At 45.1% G+C, this 22,089-nt stretch overlaps 1 protein-coding gene across 5 annotated transcripts in view; it reads left to right on the forward strand.

Annotated features, from left to right (window-relative positions):
* FHOD3 (formin homology 2 domain containing 3) overlaps window positions 1-22,089 on the forward strand; it is a 967,501-nt gene that overhangs the window by 796,838 nt on the left and 148,574 nt on the right. For 3 of the 5 annotated variants that reach the window (XM_033930608.1, XM_033930609.1, XM_033930612.1), the window contains 2 exons: window positions 330-380; window positions 15,111-15,325. In XM_033930608.1, coding sequence (XP_033786499.1) covers window positions 330-380; window positions 15,111-15,325 — 266 coding nt within the window. The remainder of the gene's footprint in view (window positions 1-329; window positions 381-15,110; window positions 15,326-22,089) is intronic. The other 2 variants (XM_033930610.1, XM_033930611.1) reach the window with 1 other exon arrangement.

A 22,089-nucleotide genomic window follows, 5' to 3' on the forward strand; every position in this document is an offset into this window, starting at 1 on the left:
CACTTATAGTCCACACCTCTGGTGTTTTTAAAGAAACATTCCCCATGGCGTTTAACCCCCTCTTTTACAAAGGTGCGCTAAGCTTTTTAGCACGCGCTAAATACTAGTGCGTGCTAAACGCTAATGCGTGCATGTTATCCTATGGACATGTTAGCGCACGCATTGATTTAGCGCGTGCTAAATCCACGCTAAAACGCTTAGTGTGCCTTTGTAAAAGAGGGCCTAACTATTGACCTGCCATTGCTTGACTATTTCTGCCTCGTCCCTTCCCACCTACCTCACCGTACTTCTCTTTCCTCTTTTCTCCTGTCTCCTGTTTTCACTGACAGCCGGGATTATTTTGACAAGAGAGAAGAACAAAAGCATGCACGAGAAGAGAGGTTTGTATCTATTCTTTCCTGCTTTGGATTCTCTTCTGCTTTGTTTTTTTCTCAGCTTTCACAATCTGCAATAACAGTGATCAGTTGTGTTGTAATATGAAGTTAGCAGGGAGTGTCTTTATTAAATGGGATTGTGTACAAGTGCCCAGTTTGCAGGTAACACACACTGAGCTAGTGGAAGATCAGTAATTCCTCATTTCTATGTTATCTGCCCTCTACCAAGCATACTTTTTAAACTAATTATGAATAGAGGCAATTTACTAACAGATTTAATCACCAGGAGTGTCCGTTTTCTTTTCTACGATTTTCTTTCGCAAGGACTTATTTCCTTTTCTATTCTTTGTAGCCATTGTCCTTGAATTTTCAGGGGCTGATATTCTGGAGACAGACTGCCAAAATCCTGTGGTTGGCACTGAGTCGGTAGCCAGATTGAATATCTGGTTTCACTTTTGGCCATGGCAACTTAGCTGGTTAAGCCAGTATTCATTACTAACCAGCTACATGCATAGCAGTCAAAGCTAGTGGGCTCTTTTGACCACTAAACTTAGCTGGTTAACGTTGAATATTTGCGCCAGATAGTGGCTAGCCACTAAGCGGAAATATTCAGCAGAGACAACCAACTATCTCACACTGAATATTAGCAGTTAGCTGGCCAAGCACTATTTAACCAGCCAGGAGCCATTCCTGGCAAGTTAAATAGCGCTGAATATCGGGAATCAATATTTTCCTTGAACAGAAGACCTGGGTTTCATTCCCACATATTTCTTTCAGTCCTGAAGTCAACTGCAGCTGTGGACATTGTAGAAGCAATATTCAACACAGGTAGGGGCTTGCTGTTTCCTTTTCTGGAAAGCCCAATCTTGAATAACACCATGCAAGAGAAGTATATAGCTACCACAGCCAAGAAGACAGGAACAGATGAGGCAGGATGGTAGTAGGAACTCTTGGCCCTTCTCCAGCTAAATGCAGTAGAACCTATTCCTCTACAGGAGAGAGGCCAGGAGTTTTACTCAAAGTATTTCCTAATTCTAGAAAGACCAGAGGCCTTTGACCTATTCTAGACCTCTGGGGCTTAAATAAATACTTCCTGAAGGAGAAGTTTTGCATGGTCTCTCAGGAAACCCTTCTACCTCTACTGGAAAAAAAGGCAATTGGCTATGCTCTCTAGATCTCAAAAAAACCTATACATATATCCAACTTACCTGCTCACTGTTTTTGCATTGGATCTTGACATTTTCAATACAAAGTCTTGTCCTTCGAACTGGCTTTAGCTCTTTGTGTCTTTACAAAATGCCTAGTGATAAAGTGATAGTGGCGGCAACTCTTCACACATGGGGGTTTCATGTATTTCCCTACTTGGATGATTGGTTGATCAAGGCTTCATCATCGCAAACAACTCAGCATGCCTTCAACTTGTATGTTTTCTGGAGCTGCTCAGGTTTGCCATTAACTACCAAAAGTCACGTCTACATTCATCTCAGGTGCTGGGGTTCATAGGGCTCTTTTGAATACTACCTAGAGTTGAGCTTTTCTACCAAAGCAGAGATCAACAATCTCATTCACCTCTCATCGCCAAGATCAATGTACTATGATATTCATAGCACCACATTAGCAGCATCAGATTTGGTTTCTTCTCCTAGAGCTCTCAAATTACAATCATTCTTAACACTGCTGATGCAGAATGAGGGATCCCTCCTTCACCCCAACCCCAGTCATTAATACAAAAGCATGGTTTCTTTCACTAACCAAGTAAATGCTTTCTCCCTCTCAGCTGCAGTATCTGCTGTCATTGAAGCATCTAGAAAACCTTCCACTCAATGGATTAGATTTTCTTCCTGGTGTGCATTGCATTCTCTGGAACCCGTCAAATGTCCACTTCCATTCATACTAGACTACCTTTTCCATCTCTCTAACTTTGTTAAGTTATGTTAATCAGGTTTTCTATTCCACCTTTACCTATTCAGCTCAAGGTTGGATTGCATTACAAGAGGTTGGGTCAGTTACCCAGGAAGTTTCAATGGACAGTTTGACACAGACATTCAATAAAGTTGCTAGTACAGGTAGTTATTAATACAGTTAGGTCATAGTTGCAAATACAGAATTATAAGTTCATGTAGGTCATCGTTGGCTCATCGTTATGTCCCAGGAGTTGCATTAGACAATTTAGAAATGGGCTTTTACAATTACCATTTCAGTTACTTCAGGGCTGGCACTCTGTCTTGGTACAGAAATGCTTTTAAAAGATTTTTGACCCGAGATAATGGTCTCAAGATTGTAGTGTAAGTGGTAGTTGGTTCCAGCATTTTGCTAATTGATATTGAATTGATAAGGTAATTTGCCTGGTAGACTGTATATTATTGCATGCTGGGAATTTTAAGTGGAAAAGATTTTGGTGAAATATCTCTTCGAGGCACCCTGGAGTAGGATAGCCAACTCTGTTAGGTAGTCGGGTGGCATTCTCTCTCAGGATTTTAAAGAACGTGATGCCTAATTTAAACTTGATCCTTGCAGTTATGGGCAACCAATGTAGTTTCATATGGTAGGGCTAAAAAACAATTTGGTTTGAATACATCTTAATGCTATCAGTGCGTTTCACTTTCCATTGGACAAGAAACTTCTGTTTGTACATCACTTAGTAGCCTATTTCATGAAAGGCAAATTCCACATGAAACCACATCTCAAGCCTCCACCTGTTGCTTGGGATATTTACATGCTACCATCTGTTGTTATGAAGTCTTCCTTTCAGCCATTTACATCTTACTTTCTCAAACTTCTCACCTCACCTCTGCATGCTGTGTGAGTGAACTTCAAGCTCTTGTGTCAGATCCTCCCTACACAAAATTCTACCATGACAGAGCTTTGAACTCATACAAAATTCCTACTCAAAGTTGTCTCAGAATTCCACCTCAACCAATCCAAAGTTTTGCCTTTTTTCTTTCCAACGTCACATTCCCATTCTGGAGAAGCAGTTCTTCACACCTCCTTGGACTATAAACGTGCTCTAGAATACTAGCTGGACTGGACTAAACTTCATAGAGAATACACTTCCCCCTCTGCATTCATGGTGATAGGGGAACGGCAAGGCAGTGCATTCATGGTGATAGGGGAACGGCAAGGCAGTGAATAACTTATCATGTTATTCGTGGTTTTTCTGAAAAAACAAAAAACAAAAAAAGACACAAAACCGTGAATATCCTGACCTATTGCAGTGAAGAAAGTGCAGCTGGGAGCAGTGATTTTCTCTGTGCAACGCCGGGAGCAGCGATTTCCTGTAATGTAAATTTGGGGGGTGGGCCTTCAATCGAAAAACTATGAATAACCGAAACTGCAGACTGTGAAACCGCGAATATGGAAGGGTAAGTGCATTTTTATTATGTCCTTCGCTCATTTATTGAATTACCTATAAACCGTGTCGAGCTCTATCTTTATGGAGATGATGCGGTATACAAACTTAAGGTTTAGTTTAGTTTTGATTCTAACAGATTTGGAGTTCCTGTTACCAAGAGAACCATCTCCACTTCACATATACTTAGGCTGGGTTGACGCTACAGGACCATGCCAGCCCACAATGTCTGAGCTATGGCTGCCTTGGTAGCTCATTTCCTCTCTGCATCTATTGAGAACATCTGGAAGGCAGCTACTTGGTCCCAAATCCATACCTTCATTTCTCAATACAGTTTGGAACAAAACTCCAGAAGAGATAATCAGTTTGGACAAGCAGTAATGCACAATCTTTTTATTTCCTAAGCACCAACTTTTCCTCCAACCCTTTTGGATTTCACCAGGCTCATGCTTATATATCCTTTATCCTCATCCTGTCTGCTTGTCCTCGGAGAAAGCAAAGATTCTTACCTGTAGCAGATGTTTTCCAAGGACAACAGGCATATATTTTCACAACCCACTCACCTTCCCTGGTTGACTTTTTTTTTAAACGCCTTCACCGGATCAGACCAAGGTCCATCTAGTCCGGTGATCCGCACACGCAGAGGCCCATTTAGGTGCTCCTTTTTGGAGACCCGGATTTCCCGTATCCCTCAATATGATCTGCAAGAAGGTGTACATCCAACTTGCGTTTGAAACCTAGCACAGTTTTTCTGCCGCCACCTCCTCCGGGAGAGCATTCCAAGCGCCCACCACTCTTTGTGTGAAACAGAACTTCCTGACTTTTGTCCTGAACCTGCTGCCATTCAGTTTTAGGCTATGACCTCTTGTCCACGTCACATCTGAAAGTGTCAGTAATGCTGATTCCTGGTCAATTTGATCAAATCCCTTTAATATTTTAAAAGTCTCTATCAGATCCCCACGCAGTCTTCTCTTTTCGAGGGTGAACAGTCCCAGTTTTCCGAGGCGTTCCTTGTAGCTTAAATTCTCCATGCCTTTGACTAGTTTCGTGGTTCGCCTCTGCACCCTCTCCAACAGAATTTTATCCTTCTTAAGGTATGGAGACCAGTGTTGGACACAGTATTCTAAGTGTGGTCTGACCATTGTTCTGTAAAGTGGCATTATAACATCTTCCGACCTACTCGTGATCCCCTTCTTAATCATGCCTAACATCCTATTTGCTTTCTTCGCCGCCGCCGTGCATTGAGCCAATGGCTTTAGGGTTCTGTCTATCAGCGCCCCCAAATCCCTTTCTTGTTCGCATTTGGCTAATGTCACCCCCGACATCTTGTATTCATGTTCTTTGTTTTTCTTTCCCATATGCATCACCTTGCATTTGTCTATGTTAAAATTCATCTGCCAATTTATCGCCCACGTTTCCAGCTGATTTAGATCTTTCTGAAGATCCTCACAGTCCCTTTGAGAGCCAACCGCCCGACATAGTTTTGTATCATCCGCAAACTTGATTATATTACAAGATGTTTCCTCTTCCAGGTCATTTATAAAAATATTGAACAAAATGGGACCAAGAACCGAGCCCTGGGACATGCCGCTGGTCACCTTTTCCCATTCCGAGAATTTCCCATTTATGGTTACCCTCTGCGTTCTGTTCTCTAACCAATTTCCGATCCATCCGTGCACTTCTCCTCCTATTCCATGACTTAGTAGTTTACTCATAAGCCTTGCGTGCGGAACCTTGTCAAACGCTTTTTGGAAGTCCAAGTAAATTATGTCCACTGGATCTCCACTATCTAATTTCTTGTTAACCTTCTCAAAAAATTGAAGTAAATTTGTCAAGCATGACCTCCCTTTCCTGAAGCCGTGTTGACTAGCTCTCATTAGGTTGAGCTTTTCCAAGTGTTGTACAATGCAGTCTTTAATTAGTGCTTCGATTATCTTCCCAGGAACCGATGTGAGACTCACTGGTCTGTAGTTTCCTGGTTCACCTCTTGATCCTTTTTTGAAAATTGCGATGACATTTGCTATCCTCCAGTCGTCTGGTACTTGCCCGGTTCTAATTGACATGTTAGCTAAGGATTGTAGTAGTTCCCCAATTTCTAGCTTTGCTACTGAACTGATGGCCTCGTGAGCCAATGTCATATGGGCAGGCATCAGTACATGCACAGTATGGGCACTACCTAAAGATTTAAAGTGACAGGGCATTTAGTAGTGTCTGTACCGGATTCTGTGGATGATGTCATCCACATGTGAGAATATATACTTGCTGTTCTCAGAGAACACTTGCTACGTGTGTTTAAGTATGAATCTCACACAATCTGTGTACACTCCACACATGTGCACTTCTACCTTCTTCTAGCCCAATGTGTGTATCTTAGGCACTCTCCCTGTAACATTAACTTTCCTGCTCTTTACTCTTGACAAGTATAAGTTTTGTGCTATGTAAGATACATGCTAATTTACAGAATAGCGCTTAGGAAAATTCTAGCAGACATAGGCAGCGAAATGCTTTTTTGTTTGGGGGGCCCAAAATCTCCACCCAATCCCCACCCCTGATCCCACCCCCTTAATAATGATAGTATTAATTGTAATACCATTTTTTCATATATATATATATACACACACAATATAATCTTATTAACAATACATAATAATAATAATAATATCAGTTTATATACCGCAGGATTGTGAAGTTCTATGCAGTTTACAATGGTTAAAAGATGTTACAAATTAATTAGAATTAACAAGATTAGAAGCTAGTTATTATGGTTATAATGGTTAAACACAAAATTAAACTACACAAAGCACACTGTGTGCTTCTCAACATTCATTCCTACCAGAACACCTAGCCTCGGTCACACATGCGGAACACACATAATAACCCCTATGCAAACACAGGACCACAAATGAAAAGTACTAATACAGTACTCCCCCGACATTCGCGGGGGTTACATTCCAGGAACCCCCGCGAATATCAAAAAACACTAATACGGTTTTTCACCTGGGGAGGCAGGAGAGGGCAGCTGGAGAGGCAGGATCACTCATGGTATGCTCCGACCGCCTCTTCCTGCACTAAAGTCAGGCTTCACCAATTAGGAGCTGCTTTGACACGCCGCTCCTGATTGGTGAAGCCTGACTTTAGCACAGGAAGTCCCAGTCGGAGAATACTGCGAATGACCGGGACTGCAAACTGCGAATGACAGGGGGAACACTGTATATACAAACGAAACCCTAAGATGCCAGACTCTACATGCATGAAAACACCTCAGAAATAGAAAGAAATGAATTTCTTCCTGAACAGTGCAAAATATAGACAGCAGATATACATTCTCAAAACTGACACATTTCAATCAGTAAATTGAAAATAAAATTATATTCCCTACCTTTGTTGTCTGGTGATCTAATCCAGTGTTTTTCAACCTTTTTTGGGCAAAGGCACACTTGTTTCATGAAAAAAATCACGAGGCACACCACCATTAGAAAATGTTAAAAAATTTAACTCTGTGCCTATATTGACTATATATAAAGTAATTCTCTTGAATAGGAATCAAATAAACACAAAGAAAGTATTTTATAATTACTTTATTATGAAATATTAAGTAAACAGAATAGTGAAAAATTATAAAATACTTTGTTCAGTGCGAAACCTGGGCCTGTTTGGCTGAACACAAAGCTGATATTCTGGCTGGAATCGAAGAAAGACACACACGTAGCTCTTCGTCAACAGCCGTTCCCTTCACCGCCCCGTCACCGTCACCGCCATCCCTATCACCGCCCCGTCACCGCCACTGCCATCCCATTCACCGCCCCGTCACCGTCCCCGCTGCATCCATATAAGCCTTAGTACTGTAATATTTAGCTTATTCCTTTCTTATAAATCAAAGTTCCTGCTGCTGAACTAGAGAAAGAGATGTTCAGCTGACAGGGCTTTGTTTATAAATTTTTATCAACACAACTAATATACTATTTTATCCTAAAGCAAAAAATAAAAAAATAAATATAATTTTTTTTTCTACCTTTGTTGTCTGGTTTCTGCTTTCCACATCTTCTCATTCAATTCCTTCCATCCACTGTGTGTCTTCTCTCTACGTCTTCCATTTGCTGTTACTGTGCCTCTCCCTCCACCCCCCCCCAATTGGTCTAGCACCCATCTTCTTCCCTCCGCTCCCCCATAGTCTGGCATCTGTCTTCTTCCCACTCTGTCTTCCACATTTCCCTTCGGGGTCTGTTCCTCTCCATCCTCCTTCAATGTCTGTCCTATTCCTTTCCACCACCACCCTTCCCTCCCTCCTTTACCATCTGTTCCTTTCTACTACCCTTCAGCTCCTCTCACGTGGCTTATCTATCTACCTTCCTCCCTCTTATTTTCATGGCACGTTACAATGTAATTTGTGCAAGCCACTGGAGCCTGCGAGCTCGGTCCCTGTCCCATCCCCACAAACCATCTCGCTTCTGTACTTCTATTTTCTCCATTTCTAATATCTCCCCTATGTATCTGTCATTGCCCCCCCCCCTGTGTCCATATACCATCCCCATGGCATGTCCCCTTTATGTCTCTGTCCCTATGCCCCATGCACATAATTTCCCCTCTTTCTGTTACCTTCCTGTGTCCAGATTTCCCCTATCTTCCTCTTCCATACCAGTGTGTCTCTTCTTTTCAACCCCATCTAGCTTTTTTCCCTCTTTCTTCCCCCCCCCCCTGCTTCTAGCATCTGGCTCACCTGCCTGTCCTTCCCTTTCTTTCCTGCTGTTGGTTTTTCTTTCCGTCTTCATCCCCTTGGCCCAGAATCCTTTTCCCTTTCACTCCCTCCTTCCAATTTGAGCCGGGAACACGAGCGATCGCACGGTCCCCGCATCCACCACTCGCCTGCCCAATCGATCCAACTGTTTAGCCAGCTCTCTCCCTTCGCCTCACCTTAGTTTGTAGGTTTTGTTTTTCGGCGACATGCACGCTTTCCCAAAGAGCCGCGCACGCGCGGCTGCTCAGTGTTCAATCTTCTGCTCTGCTGCAACTTCCTGTTTCCGGTTGCGTCAGAGCAGAAGATCGAAACTGAACAGCAGCGGGGACCGGGGGAGTCTCATGGGAGCGCGTGCGGGACCCGGCCTGAGGCCTAATCAGTGTCTGCACCGTACGGCACACCAGGCAACATCTCGCGGCACACTAGTGTGCCGCGGAACAGCGGTTGAAAAACACTGATCTAATCATCTTTTCCCAATCTCTGGTTGCACTTCTTTCTGTCTGTGTTCTTGTGTTTCCATGGCCTGCTTATCCATGTGCTGGTTTTCTCTCCTTCTTCATTTTCTGCCCTGCATTCATCTTTGGCGTTAACTTTTAACATTCAACTTTCTTACATTTTTCTGCTTTCTTCTCAAAATCTACTTTTCCCTGTCTTCCCTTCCAATCTATTCAGCTCTCTCTTTCTTCTCCCCTATTCCCATCTATCCCATAAGAAGCATTTCTTCTATCTCTCTTCCCTGCCACACCTATTGCTGTGCACCATCTCCTCCCTCTCTCTTCCTGCTTCCCCTCCATCCCTGTGCACCATCTTCTCCCTCTCTCTCCAGTGGTCTGACATCAGTCTTACGCCTTACACCCTCATATGGTCTGGCATCTTTCTCCTCTCCCATGGTCTGGCATCTCTCTCCTTCCCTCCTTCTTCCCATGGTCAAACATCTCTCTCCTCTCCTTCTCAAAGTCTGGTATCTCTTTCTTCTCTCCTTCCTTTATCTGGTCTGGCATCTCTTTCCCATTCCAGTAGTCTGACAACTCTCTCTCTCCTTCCATCGCCCTTCTCCAGAATCTGACATCTCTCACTTCTTTGAGTCATCCCTCCCAGTGTACTATTTTTCCCCTCCTCTCCACCACTATCATGTCTAACAATTCTCCCTCTTCTTCCTTTCCCCGTCTCTTTCCCTCCCATTCCATGCACCTATATACAACAATTTTATTTTTATCCCCCTCCCCCACTAGCAGCGTCTCTCTTTCCCTCACTTCACAGCACCCCATCCATGCATCATCTATCCTTCCCAACCTCCTCCCAGCCCGTGCAACATCTGTCCTTTCCTGTCTCCCCCAGCCTATGCAGCATCTGTCCATCCCAACCTCCTTCCAGCCTGAGCAACATCTGTTCTTCCCTGCCTTCTCACCTGTCCTCCCATGCCATATCTCTCGCTTTCCAACTATCCTATCCTTCTATTCTATATATTTCCCTCGGTATTGAAGCTGTCCTGTTTGCACCTCCCCTAACGCCGGCCCTGTAGCTCTGGACTTCTCCACACCTGCCCCCCCTTCCCCCCGGTCGCTATTATTTTAAATGTTATGGCAGCTGCAGCGCTGTATCCACGAGATTAAACTTCTAACCTCGGCCTGCCCTGGAACTATTCATGCAACAACCGCCCGCCAAGGAAGGAATAGGAAGTCGCTGCTGCATTAAGAGTTCCAGGGCAGGCCGATGGCAGAAGTGCCATCTGGTGTACGCTGTGCCGCAGCTGCAGGAACATTTAAAATAATAGCGATCTTGGGGGGGCAGATGGCAGCCACGCAGGTGTGGAGAAGTCCAGAGCTGATGGTGCTGCAGGGTCCCACTGGGGGGAGGGAGAAGGAAGAAAGAGAAGGAACCGAAGCATCGGTAATTTTTGGGGAGGCCACGGCCCCTGTGATATACCCCGTTTCGACGCCTGTGCTAGCAGATATGCAGGAATGTGCCATTATTCTAAAAACTTAAACACACAATTAGTATGTAACATTCACATGTACTTTTTAAAATTGCCCTGCATTTTGTTTTTTTATTGCTCTTGTATTGAAGAGTTGCAGAAATTATTTTGTAACTTGCCTAGAGTGTTTTAAGACAACTAGGTATGTGCAGAGGCATAGCAAGAGAAGTTTGTACCTGGGGTGGAGGCACCCATCATCACCGTGCCGTTCACCACCAGTTCCCATACCCTGGCATTGCCATGCCGTATGTTCCCTTAGGCTCCTTGCCCGGTATCACCCCACTGTGCACCTCCCCAGTGGCGTACCTGGCTTGTGTGAAACGGGGCCCATCATTTTTTGGCACCCCCCCCCCTCCCCATCTGTACGAAAAACATGATTTTTAGTAACAAGCCACACGACACACATGAGTACCTAGGAAAAGGCAGCATCTTACATACTGCAGTGAGAAGTACAACATCAATACACCCATTGTAAAACTAAACAAGCCAGACTAGTACAGATCAATCCTGCAGTCAATCCTAACAAAAAAACCATGTCTTTCGAACACACAGAACACAGAAAACACTTTCGCCTAGTATGGAATGTCATCACAAACTTACCCCTCCCCCTTTTACAAAACTGTAGTGTGGATTTTAGCCACGGTGGTAACAGCTCTGATGTTCATAGAATTCTGAGCATCAGAGCTGCTACCACCACGGCTGGTGCTAAAAAACGCTCCACAGTTTTGTAAAAGGGGGGATAAAATAGAAATACATAGACAAAGGTTAAATTGAACCAGCAAAAAGCTGGACTCTGCATACAATGCAATAACACAGAAACAGTGACACGTCTCCTAAAGCAATAAATAAATAGAAAATTTTTGTTCTACCTTTGTCTTCTCTGGTTTCTACTTTCCTCATCTTCTTGTTACTCCCTTCCATCCGCTGTCTGCCATTTTTCTGACCCTATATGGCATCTTCTCTCCTTCTATGCCCCTTCCAGAAACTGTATGCCTCCCCCTTCCATCTCTCCTTTCACCCCCATTGGTCTGGTATCTGTCTCCTCTCCTTCCCCCCTTCTTTGGCTTCTCTCTCCACTCCCTTCCTCCTATTCTTCCCTGGTCTTCCTTCTCAATTTATTTTCTGCCTCTGTCTAAATTCTTTTTTACTATTCAGTCCTCAATTTCCCTCTTTCACTGTGTCTACCTATAGCTTGCCACCTCTTTCCCTCACCCCTTCCAGTAACTAACTCTATCCTGCATGTGCCCTTTTTTTCTTTCTCCTCCCCACTTCCTTCCAGCATCTGCTCCCCTTTTCCCTCACACTTCCATTCAGCAGCTGTCCATCCTCTCCCACACACTTCCATTCAGTGTCTGTTTCCTTCTCTCTACCCCTTCCATCTACTGTTCACCCTCTATCTCGCCCCTTCCATTCACTGCCCTCTGTGCTCTTTCTATCCAGTGTGCACCCTCTCTCTCTCTTTTCCATATGGCATCTTCCCTCTTTCTATGCTCCTTCCATAAACTATCTATCCCGTGCCCCTTCTCTCCTTTGTACATGATTGATTTCAACTCTATCACTTCTCCGTTTTTCTCTCTCTGTCACCATCCCCTCCCCTGTGCTCTGACATCTCTCTCTTCTCCTTTCTTTCCTTCCCACCTCACGGTCTGGCATCATCCCTTACCTGATTCCTGGCATCTCTCTCCTTTCCTTTTATTCCAGCTCTCCCTCCCCCTTCATGCTCTGACATCTCCTCCTTCCTTTCCCCCTTCCTTTTCCCTTGATCTGGAATACCTTCCTCCTTCCCTCCATGCCCTGGCGTCTTTTCTTCCCTCCAAGCCCTGGCATCTCCTTTCATTCCCTCTAGTTGGGTACACCCACACTCTTCCCAATTCTCTCCCCCTCTGCTCCCTTTTCTCCTTCTGTCACCCAAGGCCTGATGTCCAGAACTTCATCGGGCAGCAGCAGCATTCACAATTCACTGCTGTTGCCCGCTTCAGGCCTTCCACTCTGTCGGGTCCATGAAAACAGGATGTAGGCAGGACCCGGCAAAGAGGAAGGCCTGAAGCCGGCCACAGCAGCGAATTGTAAAAGCTGCTGCTGCCCGAAGAAGGTAATGGAGCACCGAGGCAGACCGCTTCTCTCCCCTCCCAGCCAAACCCCCGATGACCCTCCTATCTCCCCCCCCCCCCCCCGCAGTGAACCTTTCCGACCCTCCCAGCGAGAGCAGCAAACCTCCTTCCAGTAGCGTCGGCTGCTTCGCAGCTTTCTCCTGCCGGTGAAGCGTCACTGATGATGTCATCAGTGACGCAGCAGAGGGTGGGAGCGCGATAGGGACTGGGCTGGCTGTGCACCCCCCCTAAAGGCTGCACCCGGGGTGGATCTTCCCCCCCTCACCCCTCCCCTTGGTACGCCACTGCACCTCCCTTACAGCCTTCCCCCTCTATCTCTTCAAATCTTTACCGGCAGCGAGCAGCATCTCTGACCTGCTGCTCACACTGCTGCTTACCTGCTGCTCTTTGCTCTGATGTCACTTCCTGGTCCCTGCGAACAGGAGGTGACATAGAGAGAGTTGAGTCCGGCGCGAGCAGTGGGTAAGAGATGCTGCCCATGGCCAGCAAAGAGGTACAATGGGAGGGAAGAGGAGAGGTTCTGGTGCTCAGAGTGTTTTGACCCCCGCTCCCCTTACTATGCCAATGGGTCTGTGCCAAATATGATTGATTGAATGAATAAATACATACATACATACAAGAATTTTAACTGTTATGTTTATCTTACAAATTATACACACTTCGACGCAGGCAGTTTTGAAATCAAACAAACTTTCAAAAAAACGATTAAACACACTGCTATGGACCTACAGACCTATGATAACGAATGTTGGGGAGCAGGAGATTTGAGGTCTTTTTTTTTTCTCCACTTTTTATATATATGAATTTCTGTATTGTATTTTTGCATGTTCCAGTAACACTTCCTTAGCAGTGCATTTCATCGTTTTACCTTACAAATTAGTCAGAAGCACAAAGGCAGCCCAGCCTATATGAATCTTAGTAGAAGCAAACTAATGAAGCTGAGGTCCTAAAATCTGAGGGCAACAAAATGGGAAGATGACCATATTGAAAGAGATAATCCGTCCAGATATGGGTCAAGCTGCAGAGAGCTTTCTTATTGCAGCCGGCTGTGTTTACCTAGCGATGCTATATAGTAAATATGAATTTCCTTTTCCAAATATTAAGTTTGTCTGGTAAGTTTGTTTGACATTGTGGATTCCCCCTGCTTCTTAATGGAGTGTAATTAAAATAGCCTGTCATTACTCATAGCATAAGTTTATGATGCAGAGGAAGCTTTTTCATACTTTGAGCATGCACTCTACCCCCCACCCACCCCCTTTCCATGCACATACATAAAAAGGAATTGCTCTATAAACTTGGCTTCCATCCTAGACTGTAAACATTTCCTATTTTATAATCATACACACGTATGCTGCTGGTTAAGTTATTGTCTAAAGGTGGTAGGGGGTTCCTTTGTCTGCAGTTAAGATAATTGCCCATACAACTGGAGAAATATAGCCCTCAGTAGGAAAATAGCCCAATGTGTGGATCTTGGGTACTTTCCCTGTAACATTAACTTTCCTGCTCTTTACTCTTGACAAGTATAAGTTTTGGCATAGGAGGTGCAAACGATTTAGGGAAGGGAGGAGGAGGAGGACTTCTGTCAAAGAGTGTTTATAAAGGTGGATTATTGGACAGTGGCCACCGTGTATGTTGGGGGTGTCACCGAGGCAGTCACAACTAACCTTCTTCGCAATGGGTGATTCAGAGGTGATTGCAGCTGGATTTGTTCCTGCGCAAAATCACGGTGGATAAAATTAGCAGACATCTGGAAGAGGCATATATTTCAAAGCTATTTTGGTCCAAATCTATAAAGCACAGTACGAAAAATATGATTGGTAGCTGGTCTTAATAAACAGTTAGTGAACTTTGCCTGCCCGAAATGCAAAACAGATGTATCTTTGTTCTTTTAAAAGTGACTTTGATGAATAAACTATACGTGACGTCAGGTCCAAGCTATTGGATGTCTCTGTCAGGCTCAGAAATTTTTTAGAATTAAAAAAAATATGTTTCCATTGTAGGGAGAGAGAGAACAAAGTAAATTCCAGTGCACTGCTCCAGGATTGGGCAAACAATCAGGTTTAGAGACTTTGATACAATGGTCATGCAGTGCAAATAATTATTAGCAACATTGCTTTTCTTCTTTTTTTCCTTTGGGGGGTGTATTTCTGCTTGCTGTACTGTCTCATTCACTTCATTTTCTCGCTCTGCTGCTCCTGTGAGCCGGGTGATTGCCCTCTTTCTCTCTAGATCAATGTCTGGGAAAGAAATCAAACTGAATTATGCAGACTGCGATGGGATTTCCGACTGCCAGCTGAGGCTGCTGTTCCTCGGTAGATTTTGATCTGAGCCATCTTTCCTGGGTTCTAAATGTAAAGCTGCACTAGGGGCCCGAGCGTATGTGTGTGTGTTTATTTATTTTTCTCTTTTTCACCTTTTTTGGGGGGGGGGGGGGCGAGGGACACAGCAGTATCGTGCTGCAGGGAGTTCATCTCGTTCCATGCAGGTGTTTCAGCCATAAACAGACACCAGCCACAAGCTCCTTTCTTGCTTGACTAAAACCCATTGGAATTTCCCCTGCTTTCAGATACAAGTACTTGGAGAAGTTGGCAGCTCAGGAGTATGAGAAGGAATTGAAAAGCCGGGGCGTGTGCCGAGGCAGGAGTGAGCTCTCACAGAGCCTGAGCTCTCAAGCATCACCATCCTCCCCTACGCCCAAGTGCATCAGCCCCAGTTCAGAAGAGTCTCAAGAGGAACTCAAGACTTCTCTCACGCCCCAGCGGACACCCCAGCCTTCTGATGGTGAGTAGCATTGGGGAGAGCGGGGCTGAAGGGATTAGGGCATTTGTCTTTTTGGAAGAGGTGTTTAAATAGTCTGCGGTATGCCATGATCTGGTCTAACATCTGTTGCAGCAATTGAACAGGTGCTCTGGAGGATTAAAAAAAAAAAAGCTACTAAACCACGCAGGGATATATGATTAAAAATTAAAATCTATCTGACAGATCATTCTTGTGAGGCAGTAAGTAAACAGAATGAGCAGAGGATGGTCACTGATGCTATGGAACATCTTTAAAAGCAGCATGTGCTTTTAAGCAGGTGGGACTGGCTGATGCTTTCAAAGGGGTCGCGTTGTGTAATGAGAGTTTTATTCCATATGGATCTTTCCTCCATGGCAGCATGCAGGAACATCTATGGTTTAACCCTTTATGCAGACTTCCTCCAGATTAATGAGCAAGGAATTTAAGAGAAAAGTGGCATTTTTTTGTTGTTGTTGTTTTTGTTATGGAAGTTAGTTTTCGTTGTGTAAAAAGAGGCAGGTGTTGTGCCAACTTCCCTGACTAACTCTATCAGTGTATCTAAATCATAATCAACTGCAACCTATTCTTGAAACTCCCTCCCACCCCCACCCCACCCCCACCTCCAAGTAAGAAGCCATATTTTGGTGCATATAACCCAAATGCATGTATAACCAACATTTATTGCAAAAAAAAAAAAAATGTTAAATTGGATATTACTCCTATTGTAAAGCACTTGTGTATACCTTGTATCTTTTGCAAAAAATGTGAATTCATGTTTAACAATGTATAACCCGTAAGTTATTTATGTGAAAATACAGTATGTGACAGATAACACAGTTCTGTAATTATTTACATACGTGATCGACACAGGTTTGATCTGAGATGCTGGCAAGTGCAGTTAAGCACCTTAAATTCACTTAGCCACAAATCTCATTAAGATGACGATGTGATGTTGCCATGCTTAATTTGATCCTTCTGGAGGGAGAGCTTTTAGGACTGAATCATAACTGGATTTCCACACTGGCTTCCCACATCTTCTGTTTCTTGCAAGAGTGAATGAGTTCAACTGGCTGATATCATTAAATCTCCCCCGGCGAAGACAATATCCATTTTTTTTTTTTCAGGAAGAAGGCCATTTTAAATTGTCAGCAGCCACGAATTTGCTGCTCGTGCCAGCTTCGGCGCTCTCTCTGACATCACTTCCTTGGCACAGGTCCCGGAAAGGACACCAGAGAGTGCCAAAGCCGGGCGCCGAGGCCAATCAGCAAGTTCATGGCTGCTCACGCCGAATTTTAAAAGGTATGGGGGGGGAGGGAAGAGGCATGTGTGCGGCAGGAGGAGTAGTAGGAAGAGGGAGCGGAGAGCAGGAGGGGTGCCAGCGCCCCGAGGAAGACCGCGCCCAGGGGCAGACTGCCCCCTCTACACCCCCATTACTATACCACTAGGTACAACAAGATTTTCAGAAGTGGTTGTTATGGGGGTTTTTTAAATTATTTTTTTTGCTCACATTTGTTTCAGTAGTAGCGCTGGGTGAATTATATCTAGGTGCAATAGCTATTTCCCTGTCCCTGGAGGTCTCATACTCTGAGGGGCCCTTTTACAAAACAGCAATAAAAAATGGACTTAATGGGCTCTTACATGGGTCTTTCCTACGCACTATTTTTACTGCTGGAGCAGAATGGCTGAATTTTTTCACTTGTGCATGGTCATTAAAACAGATTAGCACATGAAGCCTTACTTCGTCAAAAATTACAAAGACTAGGGGGATACTCGATGAAGTTACAGGGAAATACTTTTAAAACCAATTAGAAAATTTTTTTTTTTTTCACTGAGAATAGTTAAGCTCTGGAACATGTTGCCAGAGCATGTGGTAAGAGCGGATAGCATAGCTGGTTTTAAGGAAGGTTTGGACAAGTTCCTGGAGGAAAAGTCCATAGTCTGTTATTGAGAAAGACATGGGGGAAGCCACTGCATGCCCTGGATCGGTAGCATGGAATATTGTTACACCTTGGGTTTTGGTCAGGTACTAGTGACCTGGATTGGCCACCGTGAGAGCGGGCTACTGGGCTTGATGGACCATTGGTCTGACCCAATAAGGCTATTCTTATGTTCTACCGCTTTCCCTTACTGTAGGTCACAGGTGTCAAAGTCTGTCCTCAAGGGCTGCAATCCAGTCGGGTTTTCAGGATTTCCCCAATGAATATGTATTGAAAGCAGTGCATGCAAACAGATCTCATGCATATTCATTGGGAAAATCCTGAAAATCTGACTGGATTGCGGCCCTCGAGGAGGGACTTTGATACCCCTGCGTATAGGTGGTAAGAGCTCACACACCATATATGTGCTAATCGGTTAGCATGCAGCAATATTGCCATGGTAGCCAATTAGTGTAGAACATGCCCACTGTCTGTCCCCAGACATACCTCTTTTGCCAAAAAATAAGTTTTACATTTTAGTTTGTGAGTAGCATTCTCATATGCATTCGATATGGGCCCTAAAGTGACGAACTGGATTAAAAGCCGGTTAAGTGGAAGGAGGCAAAGGATAGTGGTAAACGGAGTTTGCTCAGAGGAAAAGGATGTTGTTAGTGGAATGCTGCAGGGATCTGTCCTTAGGTTGGCTCTGTTTAACATCTTTGTGAGTGATATTGCGGCAAAGTTCTGGAAAAGTTTGTCTTTTTGCAGATGAAACTAAGCTCTGTAATAGGATAGATGCCCCGGAGGTTGTGAATAACATGAGGTGGGATCAAGCGAAGCTTGAAGAATGATCTGGTAATTGGCAACTAAGATTTAATGCTAAAAAAATGCAAGGTCATCCACTTGGGCTGCAAAAATCCAGAACAGTATAGTATAGGAGGTGAAGAACTTCTGTGCGTGGAAGAAGAGCATGACTTGGGGGTGATTGTGTCTGATAATCTCAGGGTGGAAAAACAGGTATAAATGGCGATCGTCAAAGCTAGGAAGATGCTTGGGTGCATAAGGAGAAGAATGGACAGTAGGAAAAGAGAGGTGATAATGCCATTGTATAAGTCTCTATGTGAGCAGTGGCGTAGTAAGGTGGGGGGAGGCACCATCTTAGTGTGGGTGCTGGCACCTATCCGTACCCCCCACATCACGCTTGAACCCTCCCTTCCCTGCTCCCCCTCTTTAAAATCTTCACCAATGCGAGCAACTGCTCTAGTTTGCTGCTCACACCAGCCTGGCTCCCTCTGAAAGCACTTCTGGGTCGCGGGGCCAGGAAGTGATGTCGGAGGGAAAGCCAGAGAAGCTGCTGACACTAGCGAAGACTTTAAAAGGTACAGGGTGGGAAGAGAGGGTGCAAGTGTGGCATGGGGGCACGGAAAGAGCAGTGGGGGTTGGTGTAGAAGGAGTGAGGGGCAGAGAGGGGGGAGCACCGTCACTCCGGGTGCTTCCTACCCTTGCTACGTCACTGCTGGTGAGGCCCCATTTGGAATACTGTGTACAATTTTGGAGACCACACCTTTAAAAAGATATAAATAACTTAGAGACCTTAATGTGTATTTTCTGGAAGAGAGATGGGAGAGAGAGGATATGATAGAGATGTTGAAATATCTCCATGGCAATGTATAGGAGGTGAGTCTTTTTAAACAGAAGGAATGCTCTGGAAGGAGAGAACATAAGATGAAGTTAAGAGGTGATAGGCTCAGGAGTAATCTAAGGAAGTACATCTTTACAGAAAGGGTGGTAGATGCGTGGAATAGTCTCCCGGTAGAGGTGGTGGAGACGAAGACTGTATCTCAATTTATGATAGTGTGGGACAAGCATGTGGAATCTGTTAGGGAGAGGAGGAGATTGTGGATGCTGTGGATGGGCCATTCAGCCTTTATCTGCTGTCATGTTTCTATTCTGAAATTACTGCAGAATCCTCAGCACCCCTCCCCTCCTCCATACACACACACACACAATGCACCATTTTTTTTACTGTAGCAAACACACATTAGAGCTTACCACATTTTTGTAAAAGGGCCCCTAAGTTTGTATCTGAGGTAATAAAGGGTTAAGTTAGAGAATGACACGGTGACAAAATTCATCACTGTTCCCATGGATAACCTTGGGAAACCATCCCCGTGTCATTGTTTAAAGAGAGAGGGAAGGTTTGGTATGAATGGGCACAGCCACTGACCCTCAAGCCTTGCATTGAAGAATGCTGGAGTAGAAGGACTGAAGTTGATATAGACACTAAATAATGACATGGAATTGTTTCCCATAGGGATGGGACGGTGATGAATTTTGTCACGGTGTCATTCTCCAGGTTAAGTAAGTTGCCTAAGATCATGAGGCACAGCAATGGGATTTGAACTGGGTGCCCCTGGATGTTAGGGCAATTGCACTAACCCAGGGGTCCCCAAAGTCCCTCCTTGAGGGCCGATTCAGGATTTCCCCAATGAATCTGCATTGAAAGCAGTGCATGCACATAGATCTCATGCACATTCATTGGGGAAATCCTGAAAACCCGACTGGATTCGGCCCTCAAGGAGGGACTTTGGGGACCCCTGCTCTAACCATTAAGGTACACCTCCACTTCGGAAATGTGTAGAAGTGTGCATGCACCTAAAAGTGCTGCTGACTGACCATGTCACTGTCCCTCCCCAACCCCAACCGCAACCCAAACAGTTATTTGCCATACTCCAAATTGGTGAAGAAGGCAGGTGTGTGATTTCAGCAAGTACAAAAAATGCTGATTTTCATAAATTCATGGGGTGCAGTCCTGCAGGGAATTGGAGTGCATTCTTCCAGCCATGACTTTTTCCAACTCCATTCAGTCAAGCTCATCTGTTTTTCTGTTAAAACCACATGAACATTATTTCCATTTAGGAATCCAGGCCTTTTTCCACCTAATGTTCTGCTGTGTCCGAGCACTGAATTCCCTGACATTGCCATCCCTCCTTGCTCTCTCTAATACCTCTTGTGCCAAAAGCACGTGATTTTCAGAAGAGGCCTACTGGGGGCTGCAGATTACTGATGCTGCCTTCGTTTTCTCAGTTTTGGCATATTATAGCCCAGCTAATTATCTCAGTCATCTATTTGAATATTATAGGTTTCCTGCTGATGAAAAAGGTTTTCACATTCTTATATTAGGAAATAAAAAAGAATTTGGCTTTCTACCATACCTTTCCAGAGATGTCAAGTATAAACCACCCCAAAAAGTGAGATTTTTCAAGCTATTTATGGCTATAAAGCTAGACAGATTTAAGCATGGCATTCCTTTACAAAAAAACCCCAACTAGCATAAAATGCAGCAGGGACGGTCCGCCCCGGGCGTGGTCTTCCTCAGGGCGCTGGCACCCCTTCTGCTCTCCACTCCCTCTTCCCACTACTCCCCCTGCCGCACACACGCCTCTTCCCTCCCCCTCCCCCATACCTTTTTCTTTGGAGCCTCTGAAATGATACAGACAGAGTGGAGACTACTACTGCTACTACTTATCACATATAGTGCTGAAAGGCGTACGTGGGTGAATTCTCTAGGCTGAAAATTGTTCTGCAGACAGAAGCTGATATTTATTTATTCAGTTTTCTATACCGTTCTCCCAGGGGAGCTCAGAACGGTTTATATGCATTTATTCAGGTACTCAAGCAGTTTTCCCTCTCTGTCCCGGCGGGCTCACAATCTATCGAACGTACCTGGGGCAACGGGGGGGGATTAAGTGACTTGCCCATGGTCACAAGGATCAGTGTGGGTTTGAACCCACAACCTCAGGGTGCTGAGGCTGTAGCTTTAACCACTGTGCCACATTCTCAGTGGCATAGTGGTGAGGGGTGGGCAGTCCACCCTGGGAGTCATCTTGGTGGGGGTGCTGGCACCCATCCTCATCTCTGCCACCCCCCCCCCCCCGCTCCTTCCCACTCCTACCCCCGCTGCACGCGTGCCTTCACTTACTCCCTCCCCCCCTCCACCCTACCTCTAGCTCTTCACTGGTACGAGCAGCAACTCCAACCTGCTTCTCGCGTCAGCGTCAGCTCTCCCTCTAACGACACTTCTGGGTCCCGTGCCTAGGAAGGGACATCAGAGGGAGAGCCAACGCCGACTTGGGCAACAAGTTTGTGATGCTCTGTATACCTATGCCAGTGTGAGCAGCTTCTCCAGCCTACTGCTCATGGTAGCATTGGCTTTCCCTCTGATGTCACTTCTTGCTCCCGCCACTTGGAAGTGATTTCCGAAGGATCCAGGCTGGCGTGAGCAGCAGGCTAGAGGAGTTTCTCGCACTGGTGAAGATTTTAAAAAGGTATGGAGCGAGAAAGGTAAGGTGCAAGAGTGGCGAGGGGGGCGGATAGGTGCTGGCACCCCCACCAAGATGGTCTGTCCCCCTGCCCCCCTTACTACGACATTGCATACAATATATGTATGTTTGTGTACATAGAGATATTCTGTCTAAGCAATATTATGTAAATATGCACATATTTTACAGGTATATGCACTTCTCCCTCCATATCCACGGGGGTTATGGGCAGAGCCGGCCCGCGAATATTAAAAAAACACAAATAATATTTGAACCAGTTCTGCCCCTAACCCCGCTTCCCCCTGGCTATTTTAAGCCCTGTAAGCCCCCCCTTAAGCCTTACCTGGTGGTCTAGTGGATTTTCGGGGCAGGAGTGAACTTCCCACGCTCCTGCCCCGTGCAGATCGCTCACAGGAAATGGCTGCCTTGAGCTCCTGTAGTCTCTTGAGCCATTTCCTGTTGAGCGAACTGCACAGGGCAGGAGCGTGGGAAGATTGCTCCTGCTCCGAAAACCCGCTAGACCACCAGG

This window comes from Geotrypetes seraphini, chromosome 2 (genome assembly GCF_902459505.1).
Source record: "Geotrypetes seraphini chromosome 2, aGeoSer1.1, whole genome shotgun sequence".
NCBI classification, from domain to species: domain Eukaryota; kingdom Metazoa; phylum Chordata; class Amphibia; order Gymnophiona; family Dermophiidae; genus Geotrypetes; species Geotrypetes seraphini.